This window comes from Erithacus rubecula, assembly GCF_903797595.1.
Source record: "Erithacus rubecula genome assembly, chromosome: 3".
NCBI lineage: Eukaryota > Metazoa > Chordata > Aves > Passeriformes > Muscicapidae > Erithacus > Erithacus rubecula.
Window position 1 is genome coordinate 5,842,050 of NC_136689.1, and position 23,624 is coordinate 5,865,673.

Sequence of the window (23,624 nt, forward strand, 5' to 3'; positions counted from 1 at the left end):
TAAGAGCTCATTTAGCTCAAAACAGGAAGGCTAAGAGGAATATGTATCCCCTTAGTGACAATTATGTTTGAACTGGCTGCTGACTGCAAATCAGCAAAACCAAATATTTCCCTTTCTTCATTGCTGAGGATTTCCTTGTTCAAAATGCCCTCTGCTTTTGTCATTGCTAAGAGAAATAAAGTTCAGATCCATGCTCAGAAAGGTAAAGCATGAATCATCCTTGCATTTCTCTGCCATGTTGTCCTAAAAGTTTTCCCTAAATTGGATTTTTTCCCCTAATTTTCCTTTTTAAAACTCTGCATAATGATGTTGGCAAAATGAAACATTTTCTAATGTTGTCAGTGGTGCTGGCACATGCTTGCACATCTTACAACACCAGACTGATCTTAACTGCAACCATATTTCATATAAATATAAAATGTGGAAAATATTTCAAAATAACATGCAAATAAATATGTAAAAGAGAAAAAATAGCCACTCAAGTCCAGGCTCCAGGTGAGGCAATGCACAATAACAAAAAGCCTGTTTAGCCTGAACACCATTTGCAGGCTGGCTGAACAGAACATATAGCCCATGTTTTCAAAGAGAAACACAAACTACCACTTTCTCCATCTGGTCCAAGCCCAGCTCACACCCCATAAAGGAATTGCAAGTTTATGACTCCAAGCTGGGCTCAATTACTTCCCATAATCATAACCAAGTGTTTCCCTGTAACGAGTTTTCGTCCCCCTTTTTTAATACTACTTCATGCTGCTTTCACTGTACATTAAGAAAGATTTCAATCTCTGAAAAATCTGTCAGAAAAATCTAGAGGTTTAATTGCACTTCTTTCTAGCAGCCATCTAAGTTGCCCACTGTATTTCCCAGAACTCTTGGTAAATTACTTATAAATTATCTCCTGGTGTCTTTGTAATGTTTTCCTATCCTACCTTTCCAGAGCTTGTAACACAAACCAGCAGGAATAGGAGTAACAGCAATGGTAGTGTTGGCATGTTGGTGATTTCAAGTAAGAAAAACACAATTTCAGACCCAGAGCATCTATCCCAGAAGAGTAATAAGCTGGGACTGGTGACTGTGATCCCATCCAAATGATAATTTTATCATTTCCCTGCATCCTTCTAATAAACTTGGTGCATATGTTTCCAGCACTCACTCCTTCAGCAATTTCAGATCTTATTATGAAAAACTGAGCTGTTTTTAAATGCATCACAATCTGGCTGTGCTCAAAACACAAAAACAGTATTCGATCCAGGAAGTACAAGATGTCTGGTGACAACACCACTTCTAAAATTTAGTAAGTTCTCAGCTAAAGAAAAACATCTCAGCAGTAACTTAAAAAAAATCAGAAAAAAACCAACAGAACCCCCCAAAAAATCAAAACAACAGAGATAATAAGTTCCTTAGAAGCATTTTCCACTTGGACTTTTCTCCTCACTTCTTGAATCTCTTTCTTCTTGCTTCTATCAAGTCTTTCAAATATATTGATCCACAAAACCTTGAGAAGGAGATAGGATTCACTGGAACATCACAAATCTCCTTTTTGTTCTCTTCTTGTCCTCCTTTTTTTACTGCTTCTTCACTTCTCATGCAGAATTGGAGCAGATTAAATGACATTCAAGTTAAAATGGGCATTGTAGGGCTGAACAAAATACCCCCTTCAGTTTAAATAAAAGTCTTAAAAGCAGCACTGAATGGATCACAAAGGGAATGTCACCAAATGTAATAAGACAGACATTGCTCAAAAAAAGTGATATGTTAGGGATGGCCAGTACCTGAAAAGTGAAATTCATACAACTATCCCAGTACTGAAATCCCATGAAACATAAGAGACTAAAAAATGAGAGCATCACAACTCTACAGAAATACAAACCTGCACTGATTCTGTTTTCAGAGATTTGTTTGGAGAGAAGAGAAAAACTCACTGAATTAACAACAGTTGGCACCAGTGCTCAGCTGTCCTTGCATGTCAACCAGTCACCCCAAAATAGTCCCAAAAAACCCCATACACAAACCAGCCACCCCAAAATGACCCATTCCTATCCCACAGTGGGCGAAATAAAAACAAATATGCTAAATATATATATTACATACATAAAATCAGAGACAGTGGCCAGCAGCATCCTATTAGACCTGTGAGACAACACAGAAATGCTGACTGAAGAGAAAATTGAACCACACCTTGAAAAGCTAAATGCTTAGATAATGCTTGAGAAACCTTTCCCATTCTGGCTCCAGCAGTTTCACTGATGACTCTTCCATTCTTCACTGATTAAAAATGGACCTCATAGTTAAGCTGCAAGGGAGCAGCAACTTCCAGAGGAATTAAACATTCCTTGTAAGTCTCAAGGGCAAAGTAGCATTTGTGTGCCTCTCAAGCTCTTTGATGATGTGATGGTGCAGAAGGAACTGAAACCTACACTGAGGTCACCCATAGGTGTTTACATAAATGTTATTATGGTAGTGAAAGCAGGGTCTTGTAGCAGTGAGCTGAATTGCTCATTGAATTCATGTTTAAAGTTCACAAAATCCCAAGGACTAGGCAGGGTATCCATGGGAAGGACATCAACTAATTACACAGGCACTGCCAGTCTGGTTACATCAATGGCCAAGGACATGGCACAGGATTCCATCCTGATGAACTAAACACAGGACTGAAGCCAAGAGGGAAAATTCCTACAGGATCCCCAATACTGCATTCTTAATGCAAGGGGGATTGCTCCAGCAAGGGGAATATAATAGAAAGGGAGGAATCCTCTGCATGCAGACAGGGACTGCACTGAAATCCACCCCTCTACACAGTCTTTTTGAATTGCAACAAATCCCTTCATTTGTTTGTTCAAGCCATTCTTAGCAAAATACAGTAGATCTTCAGGTCTTTATAAAACAATACAAGGGATTAAAAAAAACCCCAAACTCTCACAATGCCCCCCCCCCCAAAAAAAACCCACCCCAAATCCCTCCCCCCCAAAAACCCAAAACCAACCAAAAAAAAAACCTGAAAAAACACCAAACAAAAATGCCAAAACAAACAAAAAACACCACAAACACCCCCAAGCAAAGAAAGAAATAAACAGTAAAAAAACCAAAACCACCCCAACACAAAACAAAAAACCCCACAGAAAACAAATCCAAAAAAACTCCTCAAGATCTTTCTTCACTTTCTACCTTTGCTTTTCCAAGAAATTAATGATTCAGAAGCATCATTTTTTGTAAGCACAGGAATAAAGCCAAGTGCTTTGCATGCTTTAATGTCATGATAACTGAACAATTGGCAAACCAGCTCCATTAACTTCCCAAGATAAACATCTCAGGAACCACCACCATCTTACATAGATATATATACAGAGAGAGAGAGAGGAAGTTTACTAGGATTAGTTTCCCAAATATGACAGAAGAGATGGGAATATAGAGGAGAAAATACACATTATCACACACATGAGGTCTGGAAGAGAAAATTTTTCTAGTTCCTTTTTCCAGGTTTTGTTGCTGTTGTTATTTTTAATGCGGTTAGTTTCACATTTTTTGCACCCAGATCACACTGAGCAATTTTGATAGCAAAAGAAACTTTGCTGACTTTTTACAGAGAGATGAGAGCACTGTGAGAAAGACAAGACCCTGCAGCTTTTTGAGGTAGTACAGAGGAACTTTGACATTCTCCAAAGTTACAGAAGGGACAAAGAAAGAGATAGTGGACATGTATGGGAAAACTGGACTGTTTTACAATGATCTAGAAACCACCCAAGTATTTCCCATTTATTGATGATTCTACCAATTTGTGTCACTGGCAGACAGATGACTTGGAATAAAGGATCCACAGGACCCTGCTAAAAAGCTGCTGTGACTGTGGGAGCCACAATCCTATGATTCAAAGGATGGTGTGGAACAGCTTGGGTGGTGAAAAGTTCCCTGTTCATTCATTGTACGAGTGAAAACACTAAGCACTGTAAAGTTCAGAGTTGTTATTTTTAGGATTGTGTGAAAAATCTCAGTGGGTTGGCTGGGACCAATGCAAGACAAACTAGAGAGAGCTTTGAGCCTTTGTGCCTCGAGATGACAGAAGGGTTGGAAACCTGGGAGCTACAAGGCAGCAAGAGAATATTCCTGGAAAAGCCAAGCCTGCCAGTGTGCACATACAATACCTGCCAGGAGAAAAAATAGTCTGAGACTCTCCACAACAGCTAATGATAAAGGAACAGACTGAAAAGGCTGTTAGCTGTGTCCTTGGGGATCTGCTTGAAAGCCAGAGACAGAGTGGGAAAGGGGCAACACCACTGCCACTTCTTATACAACACTTCCTTGGTCATTTGTGTTTTAGGATCCCCTCATGAATCAGAGGACCAATGCTCAGGCACATCCCAGCTGACACTTAATTTGCAGTCAGCATCTTTCCCTGTTTACATCCTCAAAACACATTGAGCCTCAAATTGAGAGGCTTCTGGAATCATGGAATCTCTTAGTGGTGACTTAACTTACATTGGGTCAATCACAATACTCTTCGTACCTTGCCAAGTAATTTGTAAATGCTCTAATATAGTACCACAGTTGACCAAAATTTGTTGTAGAGAGCCATCAAGTCCCCAGATCTTGTCAAGGCTCATGCAGTGGCTTCAGTGTTTAAAGTAGAAAGCACTCTACCCAGTAGCTCTCATGTCACTAATCTTTAAATTCCACATCAAGAAACAAAGCAGAAACTCAGTGTTATGGTCACAGAGCTCTGGATATATCCAGCAGCAGAGACTCTTGAATTTCTTGGTCTGCCCCAAAAGCCTCCTGCATGTGCAGTGCTCCACTCAGCTACCTCTGCTCTCAGGGGCACATTTCTAACACAGGCCTAGGTGTAATTCTGGCTCTCAGAGTCAAGGCTGCCTAAAACAGCCTGTAAAAACCTAGCCATGTCCCAGACTGAACACTTTCATTATTACAGATTTGTGGAAAAACCCCACTCCATCATCACCTGGCAGCTGGCAATAAAGCCTGGCAAATTTGACACTCAGCTTCTTTGCAAGCACGTCACTGGAGCAAAAAATATTAAAACCTCTGTGCTAACAGACACAAACAGAAATTACTGCTCCAAGCCACATATTCCTTTAAACCAGGTAGGTTGTTTCCAGGCATAATAAAATACTTTCAGGGCAGAGGAGAGGAGGAAGAAACACTAAAATGGGGCTGAGTATGGCATTAATAGACTTTGGTTTTATTCTAAACTCTGCTATCAGGCAACTGCACAACCAGGGAAAACCCACATCATCTCTGTGAGAGCTTCAGATGAAAATCTGTTTTCAGATGTTACTGCACTGCAACAGTCTCATGCTTAGACTAAACCCTTTTCTACTCCTATTAATCAGAAAGTTAATTAAAAATCTTGAAGAAAATAAAGACCCACAGCAGATGAAGTAGATTTTTACAGTGACCACAGGTTTCTGGCTTTCCTCCCTGTTTATTTGCTGCCCATATCCATTGCAGGCCTATGTGTTCAAAGGCAAACAGAAAATTTCTTGTGTCTTCAGGAATTGCTCAGACAGGGATAAGTGCAGGGTGGAAAGCACCAACCCTCAACCCAAGAGACCAAACTTCCACTGGCCTCAGTAGGAAAACCCAGGCTCATTGCCAGCACAACTGAGCTTCTCAAGATGTATTTAAATTAATTTCCAAGTGGACTTTTCCTGCATGTGTTAAAAGATGTGACATGAGCTCCTGTGCCAAGCACTGACTAGGAAGGTCCTGCTGATCTTTGAATCAGAGCCCTCAACACCACCAGCCTAAATCAGGCCTCCATATTCCCCCTGCACCATTCAGTCCTCCCACTTTACAGTCCCTTGGTACAAAAATCACACTCTTAAACTGCATTAATTAATGAAACTTCACCAAAACATGGAGATCCACTCAGGGTCATGGACAAAGCTCTGGGGAAACTGGAAGCAGAGAGGGATGCTCCTGTTCCAGTCTTCACCCTCCCTGCCTGCAGAAACCTGCCACACCACAGGCTGCACAAATCCAGCGTGGGAGGGAAGGTGTGGGGCACCAGCAGAGCCCAAAGGACTTTCTGCAGCTTAGCAGCTCCCTGTGCATCTCATCCTAATGTGCTTAGCCAGAGTGAGCTGCACATCTTCATGTCAGCAGCAAGCTTTTACTGGGTTTTTGTGGCACCCCCTCCATGACTTGGAGGCTCCATGTGTCTCCACAACCTTTCCTTGGTTGCCATCACCAGGCACTTTCCAAGGTGACAGATGATTTTGCTTTCTGCTGCAAAGGCACAAAACATGCAGCCATGCCTGGGGAGTGCTGGTGCTCCCTGTGCTGGTCCACAGGGAAGAATGAAGCTGGCTCTTCAACAGTTTTAACTTCTCAGCTCCAAGAAATGTGTTAACAACACCAGCACAAAACCAGTTGCATTTCTCTAAGGACGTGGCAAACCATTGTCCTTGCACTGAGCCCACCAGTCCCACCTTACCCTTTCAAGGCTGCAAATCAAGGGATTCTTTCCCTCCTATATGAGTATTATTACCATATTAATGAAGTTCTTAGCCTCATTTACTTCCCTGGCTTTTACACCATGCAAAAAGAACGAAGAAAGAAGAGCTGGAGACTTCCATAGCACAGCAAAGGGCTCCTCTAATCCTGCAGCCAGTGAAGTGGCAGAAGTTGCTTATAAATGGCTCAATTGAACATGATTCCTTCCCCAATGCACAGGAATTCCTTCCCCTGTTTCCAAGGCTGAGGATAAGAAACTTTGGGGAAACAACGTGCCAGGTTTAGAGAGAAACACAAGTTTCTAGCCATGAACTCTTCACAGGATTTTTTCCCTCAGAATTTTTGCAAGATGTGCATGTGCTGCTGAGCCTCACATCTGCTGGATGGACTAGACAGTAATTTCTAAGAATTTCAGTGATGTCAAGAATTTTTTTTTAATGTGACCATAAAGTGGCAAAAGCTGTCAGTGGCACTGGCAATAGCTTAACAAGAAATGTTGATGTTGCCTGGATACTGAGTCCTGCTCCAGCCTTGGATTTGCCTGCATGTCTGCATTTGACAGAAGTAACTCCTTGGGATTTTAGGTTTTCTTTTATATTTTGAGATCCCTGCAAATATCTCTCCTTATCCAGATCCCTCTGTCTCTCTCCTCCCCCACTTTTTGGCTTTGTAAAATGCAAATTAATTCCTCAACCATAGTGAAGCCATAAATAAGAAGACATAAACATATTTTTTCTAGCCTTTTTCTTTCTTTTCCAGGTTAATCTTTTCAGTTATATAAACACTTTATAAAATAGCATGGCAAAAGTACATGAGAATCAGTTTATGTGATTAAGACTTGTCTCCTTCTTTCCCAGTGACTGTATTTCATGCCTTGCATTTATCACTGCTGAGATTTGCTCAGTTGTCTCTCTCTGTGACCTCCAAAGCAGAAGGCAGCAGGATTTAACATTGCTTCTCATGGAGTGCTTACAATAAATCACTATGGTGGGTATCCATGGAGTCTTGGGGAAAAAGAGCATTATTAAGTACCTGCTAATTTTTTGTTACAGTGGATGGATTCCAGGTTTTCACTGATGGCAAAAATCCAGCTACTCCAAAGGAAAGTGAATTTTCCCCAGTCTTTCCCTTTATTGTTGCTCTGCTCCAAATCTGATTTGTGCTTTAGTGTTTGAAGAAAAGAGTTCTGGATGTCATTTAATGAAGTACTGTAGTGTTTCATTATCCTTTATGCTGAAGAATTTGGAAGGACTTTAGAGAGCTTCATGCAGAAACAGAAACAGGACAAAGTGCATATACAAAATACAGCACTAAACTCTTCTTGACAGAGAAGCAAAAGACATCCACTGCAGACAATTTTTCCAGTCTGGTCCCTGACATGGAAAGATGCACAGTTATCCCAGTGTCCCATAGCAGATTTCAGCACCCTGTGGGGCTATTTTCCAAAGGAAATGATGTGCTGCTCTGATAATTTATTTAGTGTCACTTGTTTTATTTATCTAATAATGTCACAGGATTTGAATAAGCAATCAGCTCTTTCAACACTGCCACCCCAACCATCAGGTCTCCATTCCTGCAGAGTCCTTCTGCACTGGGGAATGACTCAGTTTAGCCATGCTGAAGCAAAGGGCATATCCTCCTTCCTCTTCCAGCTCTCCATAAAGACAAATTTAAAAATCCATATATTTTAACATCCTGACTGCATCATCTCAAAAGGGCAAATAAAGCTCAAATGCAACAAGAACAGGTATTATAATCTCACAACCCTTCCCAGCTGATGCCAAGCACCAGTGTGAACATGTGAGTTTATCCATTCAATGTAATCCTGTTTTCCCCCTCATTACAGTGGTAGCAGATGTGAGATTTTGGGCATTGTCAACTTCAACAGCTCTGTGGAGAGGAGAAGACACTTTCCTGTTATAGCACTCCAAATCCTAAAATTTAAGCAGTGGTAAAAAATTTACTCAGAAAAACTTGATGTTGACAAAAAACAGATGGAAACTTAGAAGCAGAAACAAGGCCTGAAAAACATGTCTCTTCTTCTCAGCTTTAAAACTGGAATGGATAAAATGACAGGCAGAGGAAAGAAAGATGGACATGACTCAACAGGCTCATTTTGTGGTGATGCCTTTTGCTGTTGCCTTCCCCAAGTGTGATGCTGTTGGAACCATCAGAGCACTTGGATGTGTTTGAAGATGCAAAAGTCAGTGCAGGAAGCAGTGCCAGGATATTCCCACTGAACACACACTTGTGCACAAGAAAATCCTTCTCCCACTGCACACCTCTTCTTCAATAAAAACTGCAACAAAGGAGTGAAAATGATGGTGTGAATCCTGATAATCAGGCTCTCAGGTTCTCTTTTCCAAGCACAGGTGAGACTTCCAGCCCAGGGAGCTGGATCCTCTTGTGTTTCTTGGCTAAACCAGAGCCAAATATGAATAAAGCCCCAGCATCACTGCTGGAGGGCTGTGCTCTGCTGGCATTCCCCTTCCTGAGCTTGTAGCTGGGCTCTCCAGGAAAGCAGCTGCATGCACTGGATGTAAGTTTCCCATTCTGCAGCACAGATTTTTTACAGATTCTGCTTTCTAAGCTCCTCCAGTGACAATATTCACTGGACATATCCCAGCTTTCCAAACAGAGGGGCTGTAGCTTCCAGCTGCTCCAAACAAAGCTCTGCCTCAAAGCTCATCCCAAAATGATGGGTGATTTTAACAGCAGCATGACTTAAAGCCCTCAGCAGTGGCTGGATTGACTTTAATGCCATGCAGTGACATGTGTTTAATAAAAGAATCCATGCCAAGAAACTGGGGTTGGAACAAGAGCTGACCTCAGGCCATTTTCCAAAGGGTTTTCAATCCCCTCTTCTCTAACTTGTGGCTTCCTGGGTGCTGCACAACCTCTGCTGGGTCACTGCAGCCACCACAGCTTCTCCAGCCACAGATAATGAGGAGCCTTACCCCAAATGTCACCCTCTGGAAAAGCCACATGCTCCTCCAGCACCATTCTCTGAGGCCAAGGAAGAACCCACCATTCTTGAATGTCTGGTGGGGCTTTCTCCCTTAAAAAAATACCTGAGTTTTCAACTTTCTTCATCACCCCTATACTCTGTGGTTAAATGAAGAAGCAACACATCAGCATGGGGCACCCCCTGATGACATCTTCCTTGCACAGAAGCTCCAAATACTCCCCACACCACCCAAAAATCAGGTGAGCCTTATCGTCTAGGATTTATCTGACAGCACAGATATGTGTGACTATTGCTGCATGGAGATGTTTCATATAACACACAGAAAAATGACATGCTAATCTTATTTGCATTTTCATATTCTAGTATTTTTTACACATTCTTCACTCCAGTGACCTGGATAATATCAGAGCAGAAGTCCTCTCTGCTTAAACAAACTTCAAGGGAATGTAACCCATCTCAAAGGAATCCCAAAGGCATGGCTATTTATTATATACATCAGTGAAATTGAAAAAAAAAAAGCTAGATCTCAGCTTCCTTTTTTGTCTGTTTTTACAACAAACAGGGAAAAAGAAAAATGTTCTTAACATCTGCAACAAAGCCCAAATCTGCCACTCCACAGCCGTAGCTTTCACCATTTCTCTAAATTTAGAACATATCTCCCTACCTGTCTTCCCTTGCCACTAGTAAGAATTTGCTGATAATCCACCTATTTTTCTGCAGACTGGGCTTCTGATCCAACAAAATCTAGATATCTGCACAAATGGGTTTGCACTAATCCCCACCATTTGTTTGAAAGATTTCTGTGAACACCAGCAAACATACAAGATGTCAGATCAGCATTCCTTCTCATTACTTACTGTTTATTCCTTTGATTGCATTAGAAGTAAGGGTTTTCCTCTGACTTTCAAGGATAAAACCCAATGTTTTGGTTTTTTTTTGGTCTGTTTGTTTGTTTGTTTGTTTTCTTTTTAAGGAGGTCTTTGCTTTTTTTCTTCAGATCAACCGACTTAGATTTCTCAGCGAGGATTTACAATTAATTTCAGGCACTCAAGTCTGGAAATTGTTTCACTGAGTTCAGAGGCCAAAGATCAAATATTCCCTTGTGCCACTGTGGAAAAGTCAGATGTAGTAACTTCAATGTACTTAAATGCACATACAGAGCAAAATTCAGTCCTCACGGAGGTAGAAACACATTTTAACCAGCTTTGCTGCAAGAGGCAATACTTTCTTCTAAAACTTGAAAAAGCTCAGCTAACCACTCATTCATTTTGAGGTTCACTCTCCTGAACAAGTTTAGGCTGGTGCAGCCTTGCTGAGGAATCCTTTGCCAAAAGCCCATTTCTATTAGCTGGCTAATTGTTTCAGCTGCCACTGGTGCTTCTTGTCTTTCAGAAACCCTTCAAGGTGCACTGAACATGGCCAAACTCCCCCCTTATCCACCACACATAAAGGAGGCAGCATGAATATAGATGCTAAACAGAATAATTTGCCACCTGTAGCTACTCTTGCTCCTATTAAGCATTAGCTCACGTGAAATTCTTTCACCTTCCCTCCAGAAAATCTTGACTTTTGTGGAGTTTAGATGTGCACCTTTATTTTTCATGGATTAAAGCCAATTTTGGGGCTTTACTGAAAACAGCATCATCCTACTGGAGCTACAGCTCAGGTTGCCAAGTGCAGTTCTCTCACCACTAAACAGCTTCATGGAAAGCCTGTGGAAATGAAGAGCTATGGAAACCTTATACTGAGGTTAAGCAAACAAATCTGACACCAGACCTTCTGCCCAGCTCAGGCGGGCAATGAAGCAGATACATTCACAGTGACCCCAAAATGAAATGCTCTGTACTCCCAAATAATGGTGTTTGCTGAAGAATATTTGATTAATGGCTTACCTCCACACGTGTTCCCAAGCCAAAAATTAATTGCATTATGGTCCATGCACTTATCAATGCAATTAAATGTCTACCTTGATATGGAGTGTCATATTCTGACCTGAGGGCAATGTCAACCTCTCCTGGGATGAGGAGAGGAAAAGTTGATTTCCTGAACAACTGCTGAAATTACAGTTTGGAGGGAGGGATGCTTTTAGTCCCTGATGTTTTAATTGGTTTAGAGGTGAAAATAAATAAATAAATAAAAAGCAACAAAATAAAACAACAGCAAGCATAGTCCAAGGTTCTTAGCTCAAAACCTAAGTCAAAGCATTTCCAGGCAGGCAAGGCAATCCCAGGCTGTCCACAGAAGGAGAAGCAGTGGGATGCCCACAGGAGGGCACCTACATTTCACAGCACTGCAGGAGCTGCCAGGGAGCTGCAGCCTGGGCTGGCACAGTGTGGCACTGGCTGCTGCCACATTCCTGTCACCACAGCCCTGGTCACTGCCCACACAGGGCTCCCAACCCTGCACTCACTCACTTTTGGGCTCACAGAGCCATAAACAGCAGGAGATGCTGCAAGAAGCAAACTACAAAGAAACCCACCACCAGTGTGATTACAGGAAACCCAATCAAGCTCCAAAATAATTTAACTAAAGAACTGAGGTGCTTTGATGGTTGATCATCAAAGGCTCTAAGTACTTGTATCACATATCATGCACACACATTAATATTTTCATCATCTAAGACACGAATTTTTTTTAAGATACAGAAGAATCTTCAAATACTGTGAACTGCAAAAGAAAAGGGCATAACAGAAAGTTTATGTAGACAAAAATCCAAAACAACAACAAATCAAAACCAAACAATCTACAACCCATTTTTTTGGTTTTGTTTTTTTATAAAACTATTAATAAGAAAACTTGGATTTCACTAACACTTGGTGTCCTTTCTAGAACCAGCCTTCCCTAGTGGGAGAGTGATGGAGTCTCTGGATCCATCTCAGAGATCCCAGGCACAGGGACCTTTTTAAGCTCTCTGCTGGCTTTAGGTTGGTCATTTAGCAGTCACCACTGCTGGTATTAGGACTGTCATAAATCAGTTAATTTCTGACATTTGGATTTTTCAGCAATGCTTTGTTCATGCACTGATTTAGCTATTCAGCTGGATAACAAATTCAAATACCCAAACAGACCAAAGGGGAAGTACTATGTGAGAACACCAATTACAGATTATTGCCAGAGATGCATAATCAGAGATGACTCTACTGACTAAAATCTTCTCTTCAGAAAGTTTTCTATTCAGGGTATTACTCTCAAAATCACATTCACTACAATATTTTTGCTTACTCCAGTTTCACACTGTACCCCCACAAATCCTCATCTCCCTGCCCCATCCTTTGCTCCACTTTTTTTGTGGAGCATCCACACACACCCACTTAGCAGCACAAACCATTTCATACAGCACTGGCACAGCACAGAGAGGGCAAATCACAAAATGGTGCAAAATTTGGGGAGCCTGGACCTCTGGCTAACATGCATGTGAGTGCCTGTGAGTTACAAAATGCTTTTATAAACCTGAATTGGGTCCTTTGCACAGTTGTCCTTCATTCAGTATGTCCCACACTCTGCCAGGGAAGCTTGTCAGAAGTTTTGATGGATTATCAAATACATTTATTGAAAGGTTCAGATGGATAGATCACTGTCCAAAAATTAGACCCAAGCCATGTTTTCTGACATGAGTAGAAGACTTTGCCTGTCATTTTAAAAACATGACTTCTAGCCTTCTGCAGCTGATGTGCTTATTATTCTACACACAATAAACGTCAAATCAATTAACTCACTGGGCTAGAAAATCCTAAACTAATTAATTTTAAAAAGAGGCATCACTGTTCTCCTTGGCTTTGACAGAGGAAACATGAGCTCACTTTGGCCAAAGAGAAAGCAACACGGAAAGATTCAGCTGCACCACACAGATTCAGAAGAACAGGAATTAGATCAGTGACATAGGCTGGAATTACACCATTTCCACAGCAGTTTCACCTCTGTCAAGCTGCAAGGACAAAAATCTTCTTCCTAGACCTAATTCAGACTGCTATTTATCTGACTTATTATGGCAATGGGGAAAAATCCTAAACCTGGCACCATACAGAGCTTTATACTTTTCAGTCTGCTTTTTCACATTTCCTTCTCCCAGTAACAACCAACCTTCTTCTAAATTTGCTGTACAGATTAAATGGGCTAATGACAGCTCCACTGTCAGATGATCACTACACAGCTTGAAAGTGTTCCAGCCCCTGAGCAAATCCAAACAGATGATCCAGGTTCTCCTTGCCCAGTCTGTGACTCTGCCAGTGGCTTCTGGAAGTGAGGAGTTGCTAAAGCAGCTGCTGGAAGCTCGTGTGATGGTTTATACCAGCTCAGCTGTGACACTGCAGTGCCTGCCCATGGCTACTTCCCATAAAAATGGGAATGTTACCTTCAGATGGCTTCATGGTCAATGGGAAAATGTACATGTGAAAGCAGGAAACCAATCTGGAAAAACTTGCAGGCAAGTAGCAGAGTCTGTGTGGAGTCTATAAAACCCTCTCAGTCAAATCACTGGTTATCAGCAGGGCTCCCCTTCAAGAGGTTTTCACAGCCCCAAAGGCTGAAAAAAAAGCAAAGGCTCATTTCCACAAAGCCCAAAACTTGAGACATGGCAGTGATCAGCTCCTTGCCCATTGACTCTCACAATGCACAGTGCTTCACCATAATTTTTATGGGGCTTGTTTTATTTCTAAAATCAGACCAAGCTTAGTCATAACTCACACTGACCCAAGGGCTTCATAAGACTGGCCTGAGCCTGGGATTTAACTGTATTTTACCCACTCTGCTACACACACTGTATTCCTCAATCCATGCATTTTTCTGTCATCAGGTTGTTTCATTACATATTTTTTGAGATCAGAAAACTGATTGAGTTAACATTTATTGTGTTTATTCAGCCCATTTTGGAGGCATTTTCCAAGCATGTTATCTAAGAAGCTGAAAACCCATGATATCTATAAAACTTGGATCAGATACTTTAAGTCATTATTACTCCTCCAGACTCCAACTACATAGCAAAAAAATCTTGGATGCACAATGTTTTTTCAGTGGAATTAGGACAAGCATTCACTTAGAATCAGGAAAAGCAAAGTAGTTTTAAATGTGTGAACAAACCTATTAAAATAAATAGGATTTCTCCAGTACTTATAAACAAATACTTGTTTAGAGACCAAATTCTGAAATAATTTATCAAAGTGGAAAATGGACACATAAGTATAATTGAAGGTCTGTTCCTACATATATTCTCAGATTTACTCAGATTACATATTCTCAGATTACTATCTGTAAAATACAGATAGTTAAATATAAACAGCCCTCAACCCCAAAATTTCCCCCCACAATTTATTTCCAAATTATTTCCTGTGATTAGACAGCTTAAGACAGCAAAACACCAGCTTTACTATTGCTTACATTGCTGCCTGTGTGGAAAATTCACCTGCACGTCAGCAATGACCTTTTATCAAAAGACAACTTTTATCAAAAGACACAAAGAAGAGAAGCAGCTCATCAGCCTCTGGAGATATTCAAACTACAGTTTGTATTTCCCCTTCATGCCAGCAGCAGTCTCTAAAGCAGCAAATATAAAACTAAGGTCTTGTCCATACATCACAAGAAATAATAATTTAGTTGCTATTAGTTTGATTATTTGTAGTATGTTCCACATCTGAAACCCCAGGAAAGAGAAATAAAATGGAAATAAATCTGGTTGCAGGTTTGTCCCATACCCTACAGATGAAAGTCAGAGACTGAAAAAATTCCTTTTTTTTTTTTTTTCAAGGTTGTATATAAACCATTAGAAATTTGAAGACAGCCTGAAAAATCCTTCTTGTCTAGACAGAGAGGGGAGGAATATAAAAGCATACTGGACATACTCTCCCCACAAAGAGAACACTGACCATGGGAAACTAAGGTGACAAGGGAAGCACACAGAAAGAGATCTCCAAATAAACTAAGAACAATCCCCATAGGATGTTTTAACCAGACAAATCATCTGCTGCTGACAGCACTCATCAGTAACTGGCAGGAGAAATGGTGCTGAACCTGGCTGGTCTTTGGCCATGTGTGCAGCACCAGCTCAGCTGGAGCAGTGCTGACACATTTTGTCTGCAAAAAGTCATTTTTCTAGCATAGATGAGACCAAAATGAACAGTGTTTGTCCCCTTGTCTGCCTCTGAGGGCAAAGCAAGCTTGAAAAAGGATGATTAGATATCCTTACACACCAGTGCTGGAGAATAAAGCAAGACAAACAACTGTCCCAATTTCTTCCCTGGGTTATTGCAAATGAGAACTACTTGCTCCATCTATGGGCAAAAATTAGTATAGTCATAGTCTTTTCTCACAGAGGGCATCAGCAAACCACGAGATATTCTACAAGAAAATAAATTATTAGAATGAATAAGGTAAATGACAACCATTCTGCCTTGCCTCTCACAGTCTTTTGAAAAAAATACCATCTGGACTATTATTATGGGAGCACCAGGAGTCCTACTTATGGATCACTTTAGGCACCACAGTTTATAGTATTGAATTTTAGAAGGAGAAAAAGTATTAAGAGGGAGCAGAACATTGAAACTTTATATTGAAAAACATTCCCTTTCTCAAGTGCAGTGAAAATTCACCATGATTCAAATCTGACCACCAGCATCAAGGTGTTTCAAAGCTGTGTAATTTTCAGTTCAATGTTCCATGAGCAACTTCTAATTCTGAGCTAAATTTAGCTTTTGATCCCATACACCACAACCCAAAGCTTTAGGTCAATGGAAACCTTTTAATTGATTTTCTTTGCTGGTAAAACTGACAGCATCATTAATGTGTCATGAGTATTGCTGTTACTTGAACCAATTGTCTCAAAAGGGAAAGAAGCACTGGAAAATGCTCTGATGTCCTTCAAATGAGGTACCCAGGCCCATCACAAAAGGTGCATTTTAATGACTTAAATTTCATACAACCACCTACTTCTAAAAATATTCAGGATACTTGATTTTACTGGATTTCCACTTAGTGAAATAAAGCTGGTCCATTTATTTGTACATGTTTTGGCTGTGCAGGAAGAGCTCATGCAAGAAAAGTGTCACCTGCATTGTGTTTCTTCCCAGTGCAGGTCATCCTCCTGTGTTTACCTTGGATCACTTCAGTTTGCTTTACTGAGATGTGTCACTGCTTTCTCTTGGCATTACACCTCTCACAAAAGTGACACACATGGGAAGAGCCTTCCCACTGGACCAGGAGCCAGTGATGTCTTGGAGCAGCAGGTCCCAACAGGTGACCCATGGGAGCAGTTCATGCAGTTTTGAGCCAGCCTAAAACAAACTGGGAAGCAGCTCCACAATGCCAATTTTGAAACCACTTTTCACAGCACCTCAAACTTCAACTTGCAGCTCTTCACTCACCCTTTCTGCCTGTTGTCCCTGAAGAAAATCTGTGAAATCAGTGTCAGCCCTGCAGAAGCCTAATGCAAGCTACAGGTCATAATAATGCACTTATATCCAACTAAAATGTAATTATTGTAATGTTCCATGACTGCTCATGTGCCCATGCTGCTGCTGCCAGTACTGAGCTGTACATCCTCAATTGTGCAGGATATTTTCCAGTTCTTAAACATGTTATTCCAGAGGTGCTGCCACTGCTGCTGATGGGCTCAGCCTTGCCAGCAGTGGTCATTCTTGGAGCCATCTGGCATCAGCTCTGTTGGACATGGGAGAAGCTTCCAGCAGCCTCTCCCAGAAACCACTCCTCATCCCCCCACTACCAAAACCTGGCCACACAAACCCAGTGCAGTTACCAACCTTATTCTCATACTGAATCCAAAACACAGCACTAGAAGGAAAATTAACTCTATCCCAGCCAAAACCAGGATGGTCTCCATCTCTTTTTCTCTGCTTTGACGTCATGAATGGGTCCAACATTTTCCAGTGCATTCCCAGAAATGACAATCACCCTTCCTGTCCTCTGATATACACACAGTGTTGGATTGTTGCAGCCTGAAGCCAGCTCTGGGTGCAGGTGCTGGAGCCAATCTCCACTTGCAGAAAGCAGCTGGGTCAGGGAAATGCAAGGGCAGCACTGAGGGGATGCATTTTCCAAGCATCACAGTACAGGGAGCAGCACTAGAAACGCCTCTGCACCACCTCAAAGCCTTAATTCACCCCAAATCCACATTCAGTTTTCTGCTGTTGGTCTAACAGTGCTGTTGCAAAGAAATTCTCAGACAAAAAAGAAATGAAAAAATAAATAAATTTGAAGATTAAATTTCAGAGCGCTTGTATAGAAATCCAACAAAGTGCTGTCTTGGATTTTTCTGCAGTGAACTTCTCAAACTGAAGGGGCTGCACCAGGGGCCAAGCACATACTTCACCCCAAAAGGTCTCTCCAGAGCCTCTCCCAGAGGGGCTGAGGTGGATTTTTTGCAGAGGTGGGATGCTGAATGTGAACCCAGTACTTTGAAGCAGTACTTATGAACTACCTGAAGTGGCTGGCAGCTAAGCTCATGTTGTGGGAAGGTATTTTTTCTTTCAAGGCAAATCTTTTGTCAGATCAGAGCTGTGGGGTTATGACCAGACACTGAACTGGGGTGACCAAAGGGAAGAGGCACAAAGATGAGCTCTAGAAACCAATGATAAAATATTGAAGATGAGAAAAACCTTTAAGCTCCCAGTCTGAAGTGGAAAATACTTTAAGTTTCACATCTGCAAATCACTATCTGTTTTAACATTGTCCTGCCATAGCCCTTCTTAAACTGTGCATATTCAAAAGGCAAAATAACTTAGCTGGGAAAAGAGCAACTACATGGGAAAGTAAGTGCTGCAAATACCACACATAGTCTTTAAAATGAAAACAAGCTAGGAAGAAGTTGCTTCCAAGAAAAACAAGGAATATGCAGAGTAACAGGTTAGTCTATGTTTTGAACAATGTGTGGGAGGAGGAAGTGGAGGGAAGACAGGGTATGTTATTAAAAACAAAGACTGCACCTACTTTCCCCCACATACTGCTCATGATGACAGGAAAGGAGTGAAGCTCAGACTCCTTTCAGATAAAGTAGGGGACAAAAACAAACCCTAGATCCCTGTGAACTTTTATCTGATGCTTTTTTTTTTTTTTTTTTTTTTTTTTTTAATTGCTAATTGCCTGGATAAAACACAGATTTGCCATAAACTCAAAGGGAAGACTCCAGTACAGAGTTTCCCTGAAAAGCCACAGCTGGTAGGGACATCTGCAGATCTCTGGTCTGATCCCTGTTCAAAGCAACTTTAAACTGGGGTGTTCAGAGCCTAGTCCAGTCAATTTAATAAAATCTGCCAGGTCACAATTTCACAGCCCCTCTGGACCACTGCTACCACACCAGCCCCTCCAAGAACATTTTTCCTACACATTCCAGGAACTTCCCTTACTGACTCCTGCCCTTTTCCTGGCCATCCCTGAAGGGCCTGGCACTGTCTTGCCACAATCATCAGGAAACTGAAGACAGCACAAAGGTCTTCTCCTCCTTTTTCTTCCTCCCCACACCACGTGCTGCAGGCCTAGTGCAATGGCCTTTGCTGGACCAGTATGTCCCCATGTTCCTTGTACTGGGAGCCCACAGCTGGACCCAGCACTGCTGATGTGGTGCCAAGCAGAGGGGGAGGATGACTTCCCTTGACCTGCTGGTGATCCCCAGAGTGCAGTTCAGCACAGAGATAGTTTTCATTTTAATGCAATTAATGCAGCACCAGCAGGGATGTAAAGGCAGGTAAATACAGCAAGTCCAGCTGATCTCAATGCACTCACAGTTTGAGAACTGATAAAACAACTTGAGTCACATTCACTTTTAACACAGGTACCTCAAGCTGTTTGAGAAAATGGGATTTTAATCACATAGGTTGTGACAGTTTTGAGCAGTGAAGCATTTAAGCACCTTCAGAAATGTGAAGCCACATGCTGGTTCAGCTTTTTTCAGAGCTCTTCAGCACAGCATCTCTGCAAAAGCCTGAGGTATCTGGTCTGAGGAGTGTCTGAGAAGTCTTGTCTCAGGAAATGCTGTTCAAGCCACTTGTTTTGAGTAACACATAACCAATTAACTTACTGTTCTGTAGTACATGGGGTTACTCAATTTTCAAAGTAGCAGAATGCAGAAGTAGTGCTTGTAAAAATATAGTAATACAGCAGAAATGCTAACCCATACTTTTCTGGATGTCCTGAAAGGGTTTTGCTAAATAAAATCCTATAAAAGTTAATTAAATATAGCAAACTCTAAGAGAGTAATTTATTGCAGCCCCCTGTTTAGCACATTCTGAATAAAATCTACTTTAACGTGACATTGAAGGGTGTCTGCATTAGACACTGTAAATGTTGTGAGAGCATGATAAGAAATGTTCTGTTTTGCAAAAAGTTGTGTAAAGAAAAGAGTTATCAATTTAAACACCAATTAAAGTCAGCACACCCTTTCCAAGAGGCTTTCTCTCTTGCCTAAGAACAAAAGACCACGAGCACCCAAGCCCAGTGCAATTCCTGCGAGGCTCCCAGAGCAGCAGGGTCATGGATATTTTCTGTTGGCTCAAATATAGCATGGCCCCTTTCCAAGTCTGTTCCCGAGGCAGTGAAGTGACCTTATCAAAAGGATTTTGCTGACTCCTGGAAGATTCCTTTATTTAATATTCTGTTGTACCTAGCTAGGACTTAAATAGTTCTGGCTGCTTAGATAAGTTGATTACAAAGTCCCAGGATGGCTTTGCTCTGCAGTCTAAATTGCTGCTATTCATGCAGCACAGAGCCTTTCTCTGCCTGCTCCATCAGCAGAATGCTGCCAATATTTAAAGGCCATATTTAAACCTAAGTGGACGAGCAAGAAGAGCTTAAATGGATTTTAATTATTGTGAAGTTTTAACAAGAGTGGAGCATAAAAAGCATACTTGAACTTCAAACAGGGATGAACAAATGTCCTTGAATAGATGTTTAGAGCCTTCTCTGAGTCCTTCAGAAATACTGATTCCTACTTTCAATCTCCTAAAGGTGTTTTAGAGAGAAGCAAGGAGTGGAAAAGACACAATTTCAATTAACCTTCAGCAGCACATCTGATAAACAAAGAGAAAAATCCTGTATGGGTTTGTATTGCTGTGTTCTTGTGCACAAACTATTATGAAATTATTCACTCTGATAAAAGCCAAAGATTTTAAGAGAAATCCTCATAAAGAAAAACAAGAAGGTTCCTCTCTATTGTTTACAATCACTGAAAACTATCAATACATTGCAGGAAACACACAGCCCAACACAGGTATATGCATGACCAATTCTGTACCTTCATTGTCACAGAAGCCACAATTTTTCATTATTTCTTCTTTTTACAGACTGAAAACTCACTGTGGCCTGACAATCCACACAATATTATTTCTCCCTTTCCCTGTAACTCTGCTCCTTTCCCACAGCCACTAAACCGTCTTGCAGACCAGGTTTGGTTTATGGCCAGCACTGGGAAACTTTGTTCCAAAAGAAAGTTTTAAAATTGAAGCACATTCTCAATCTTGCTCATTTCTGAGTTCTAGCAGTGTGTTAATAGACACAGGCTACTGAAAAGCTAAAAATCTCTGCCCATTATAAAGCTGTATATAGTAAGTTCTCTGAGCCAAGGAGAATTGCTATGCCTTTCATATTTTTGCAGAGGGGCTCAAATATCCCTTTAATAGTCATTTGACTGGAAATAAATATAATTTATTTCCATCCAGCAAAGGTTGCTTGCCCTTCCTTCAATAGGACAAATAGATATCAATTAAAAACACAGCTGAAATCCCCTTTGAAGTCTACAGAACATGTAACTCCTGAGTGACATCATGTCAGTGCCCACCTCCACCACACATCCTGTGAATTTCTCCAGCTGCTCTCAAGTCCTGGCACTGACATCCAACAGCCTTGGTGAAACCACCCAGAAAACTCCCCCTAACATGGACAAAGGATCTCTAAGCAAAGCATAGGGGTGTGATTTTCATCCTCAGCCCTTTGTCCATGGCCCTGCAGAAGTCCCAGCTAATGGGCAGCATGTCAGAAACCCACAGCACACTGTCAGGGAAAGAGAAAATGAACAGTTAGCACATGCCTCATCTGCACTTACTTCACTACCGCAGGGAAAGAATGGGCCAAGCCCAGAGGTACCGTCTATCTTCCTGAAATAACATGAGCAATTTCTTACTTTTTCTTGATCTGGAGAAAAACTTGATGCCCCCAGGAGAGGTAGACGGGTTAGAATTGGGGGAAGACTCTTTGGAGGAGGACCTGAAGATGCCACTGAAGCTCATTCGGCGTGGGGAGCGTGGGGGAGACTCCTGGTAGGGGAAGGGGAACACTGTTTTGGGTGAGCCAGGGCTGTGTTTGGATCTCACAGGGGCAGAAACGGGGCTGGAAGGTCGGTTCTGGAGCCCTTTTGAGAAAAGGCCTTTTGAAGGACTGCCGGCTGAGTAGCTTTCTTCCACCTGAGGAGGAGAGAAGAAGGAAGAAAAAAAGAAAAATCTCTGTTAATTCGGTTCAATTCAGGCTTCCAGGATCTCTGAACTTGTCTCAATAGAGCCAACTCCTGTTTGTTGGGGTGGTGGATTAGCCAGAGCTCACCTTGCCCAGCACCTGCCTCCACTGACAGGCAGGTGTGTGTGCCACCTCTCTGGCCTGATGCTGCTTCTTGCTCCTAAAGACACCCTGAACTTCACAAAAACATTTCAAGGCAAGCATGCATTTTATTATCACACATACAGTGCAGGAATTTGTCTACTGCTTTTATTTGTCATGCATCTCCCTTCCTTGGACAAATGAAAAATGACTCGCAATGAATTTATTTAAGGTAGTGAAATGATGGTGGTTAAGGAAACACAGTGCCCCAAAGTCTTCCCCACAAATTTAAGCACTCACCCACCCCCAGTACTTAAATGTCCATCCCATGATGTGACTCAGCACAGCACACAAGTCCCCAAGTGCCTGACAGGCTTCCATGATACTGGCCACAGCCACAACTGTGGGATTGCAACTCCTCTCCCAAAAATAGAGGAGCCATTTTAGAGTGATGACGCTGCTGCTAATTACCTGAGCTGGGGTATGACCTTTCTAACAGCTGTATCCCTTTTGGGACCTGTGCTGCCTTTCCAGCAGTGTAAATATCTGTGCACAGCACAGTTCTGCACTGTGCAGGCTCGCCCAGTGAGGGGGAGAAAAGAACCCAGAAAAACAAACAAAAAAAAGGAACTAAGATTAAATTCTCCTCCCCATACAATTAACAGAAGCTGACCCAAAATCTCAGTGGGATTTGCACGTGCCTGGGCTGTATGGAGAGTTTATTCCTCCTGGAAACACAAAGCAGTTCTGTGGGTATAAGGCTGCTGTTTTGGCTGGGGGCATTTGCCATGAATGAAGGGCTCTGTTCCTGGCAAAAGGCAGCAGTGGGTTTCAGGTCACCAGGGAATGCTTAAGCCAAGGCCAAGGTGGATGTGCCCACAGCCCCCTGCTCCTCTCTGCCCAATTACTCAACTCAAACCAGGAGGAATGGAGCAGGCAGCAGCTCCTGCCTGTGAAGATGCCTCCTGATGTGTGTCAGCCCAGACAGGGAAGGACACTGCTGCCATGGGAGTCATTTTAGGGAAAAATAACATCTTTCATTAGGATGATTCAGATGAAAGGAAACCTCATAGGCACATATGCTCTCCTTTAGGTCAGTGAAGGGCTTGTGTGTATGAAACCAACTAAAAATGGTCAGCAGATTTTAAAACCCATGATTAGATGATGAATTCTGCTCTATGTTCTCTGCACAGCACAGAGATGTCTGACAAGAGGCAGAACAACTTTTTTATAACTGCATTCCTGTTTTTGACAGTGTGGGCTGAAATGTCTCAAATATATACCTGTCCTTTCACAGATGAATTAAGTGAGCAGTTGCCCTCAAGCGGCAGTTTTTGAAAAAGAAAAATCAATTCTAGCTGAAGCAATAGTAACTACCAAAAGCAACAACAGACTCTGGATAGTCTCCACAAGAGAAGAAAAAAGCAGTGTTTCATGCTTAATGCACTTGCCTGAGGCTCAGGTTTGCCTTCTAGCTCTGTCAGGGATTCTTTGTGAAATCTTGAAAACTCATTCCAAATCACAAATCTATTCTGCCATGAGACTGTATCTCCTTTATTTCCCACTCTAAGTCCTCCAGCACTCAGACTGTCTCCCAGTGAGTATTTATCAAGAATAATAGGGCACAGTCCCTCAACTGAGACCTGGAATAATAACC

General features: G+C 41.8%; 1 protein-coding gene across 3 annotated transcripts in view; it reads right to left on the minus strand.

Moving 5' to 3' along the window:
- Positions 1-23,624, minus strand: part of PRKAG2 (protein kinase AMP-activated non-catalytic subunit gamma 2) — a 205,580-nt gene that overhangs the window by 108,763 nt on the left and 73,193 nt on the right. For 2 of the 3 annotated variants that reach the window (XM_079302881.1, XM_079302882.1), the window contains exon 3: positions 21,558-21,837. In XM_079302881.1, the coding sequence (XP_079159007.1) occupies positions 21,558-21,837 (280 nt within the window). Of the gene's footprint in view, positions 1-21,479; positions 21,838-23,624 lie in introns of all 3 variants that reach the window. The other variant, XM_079302884.1, reaches the window with a different exon arrangement.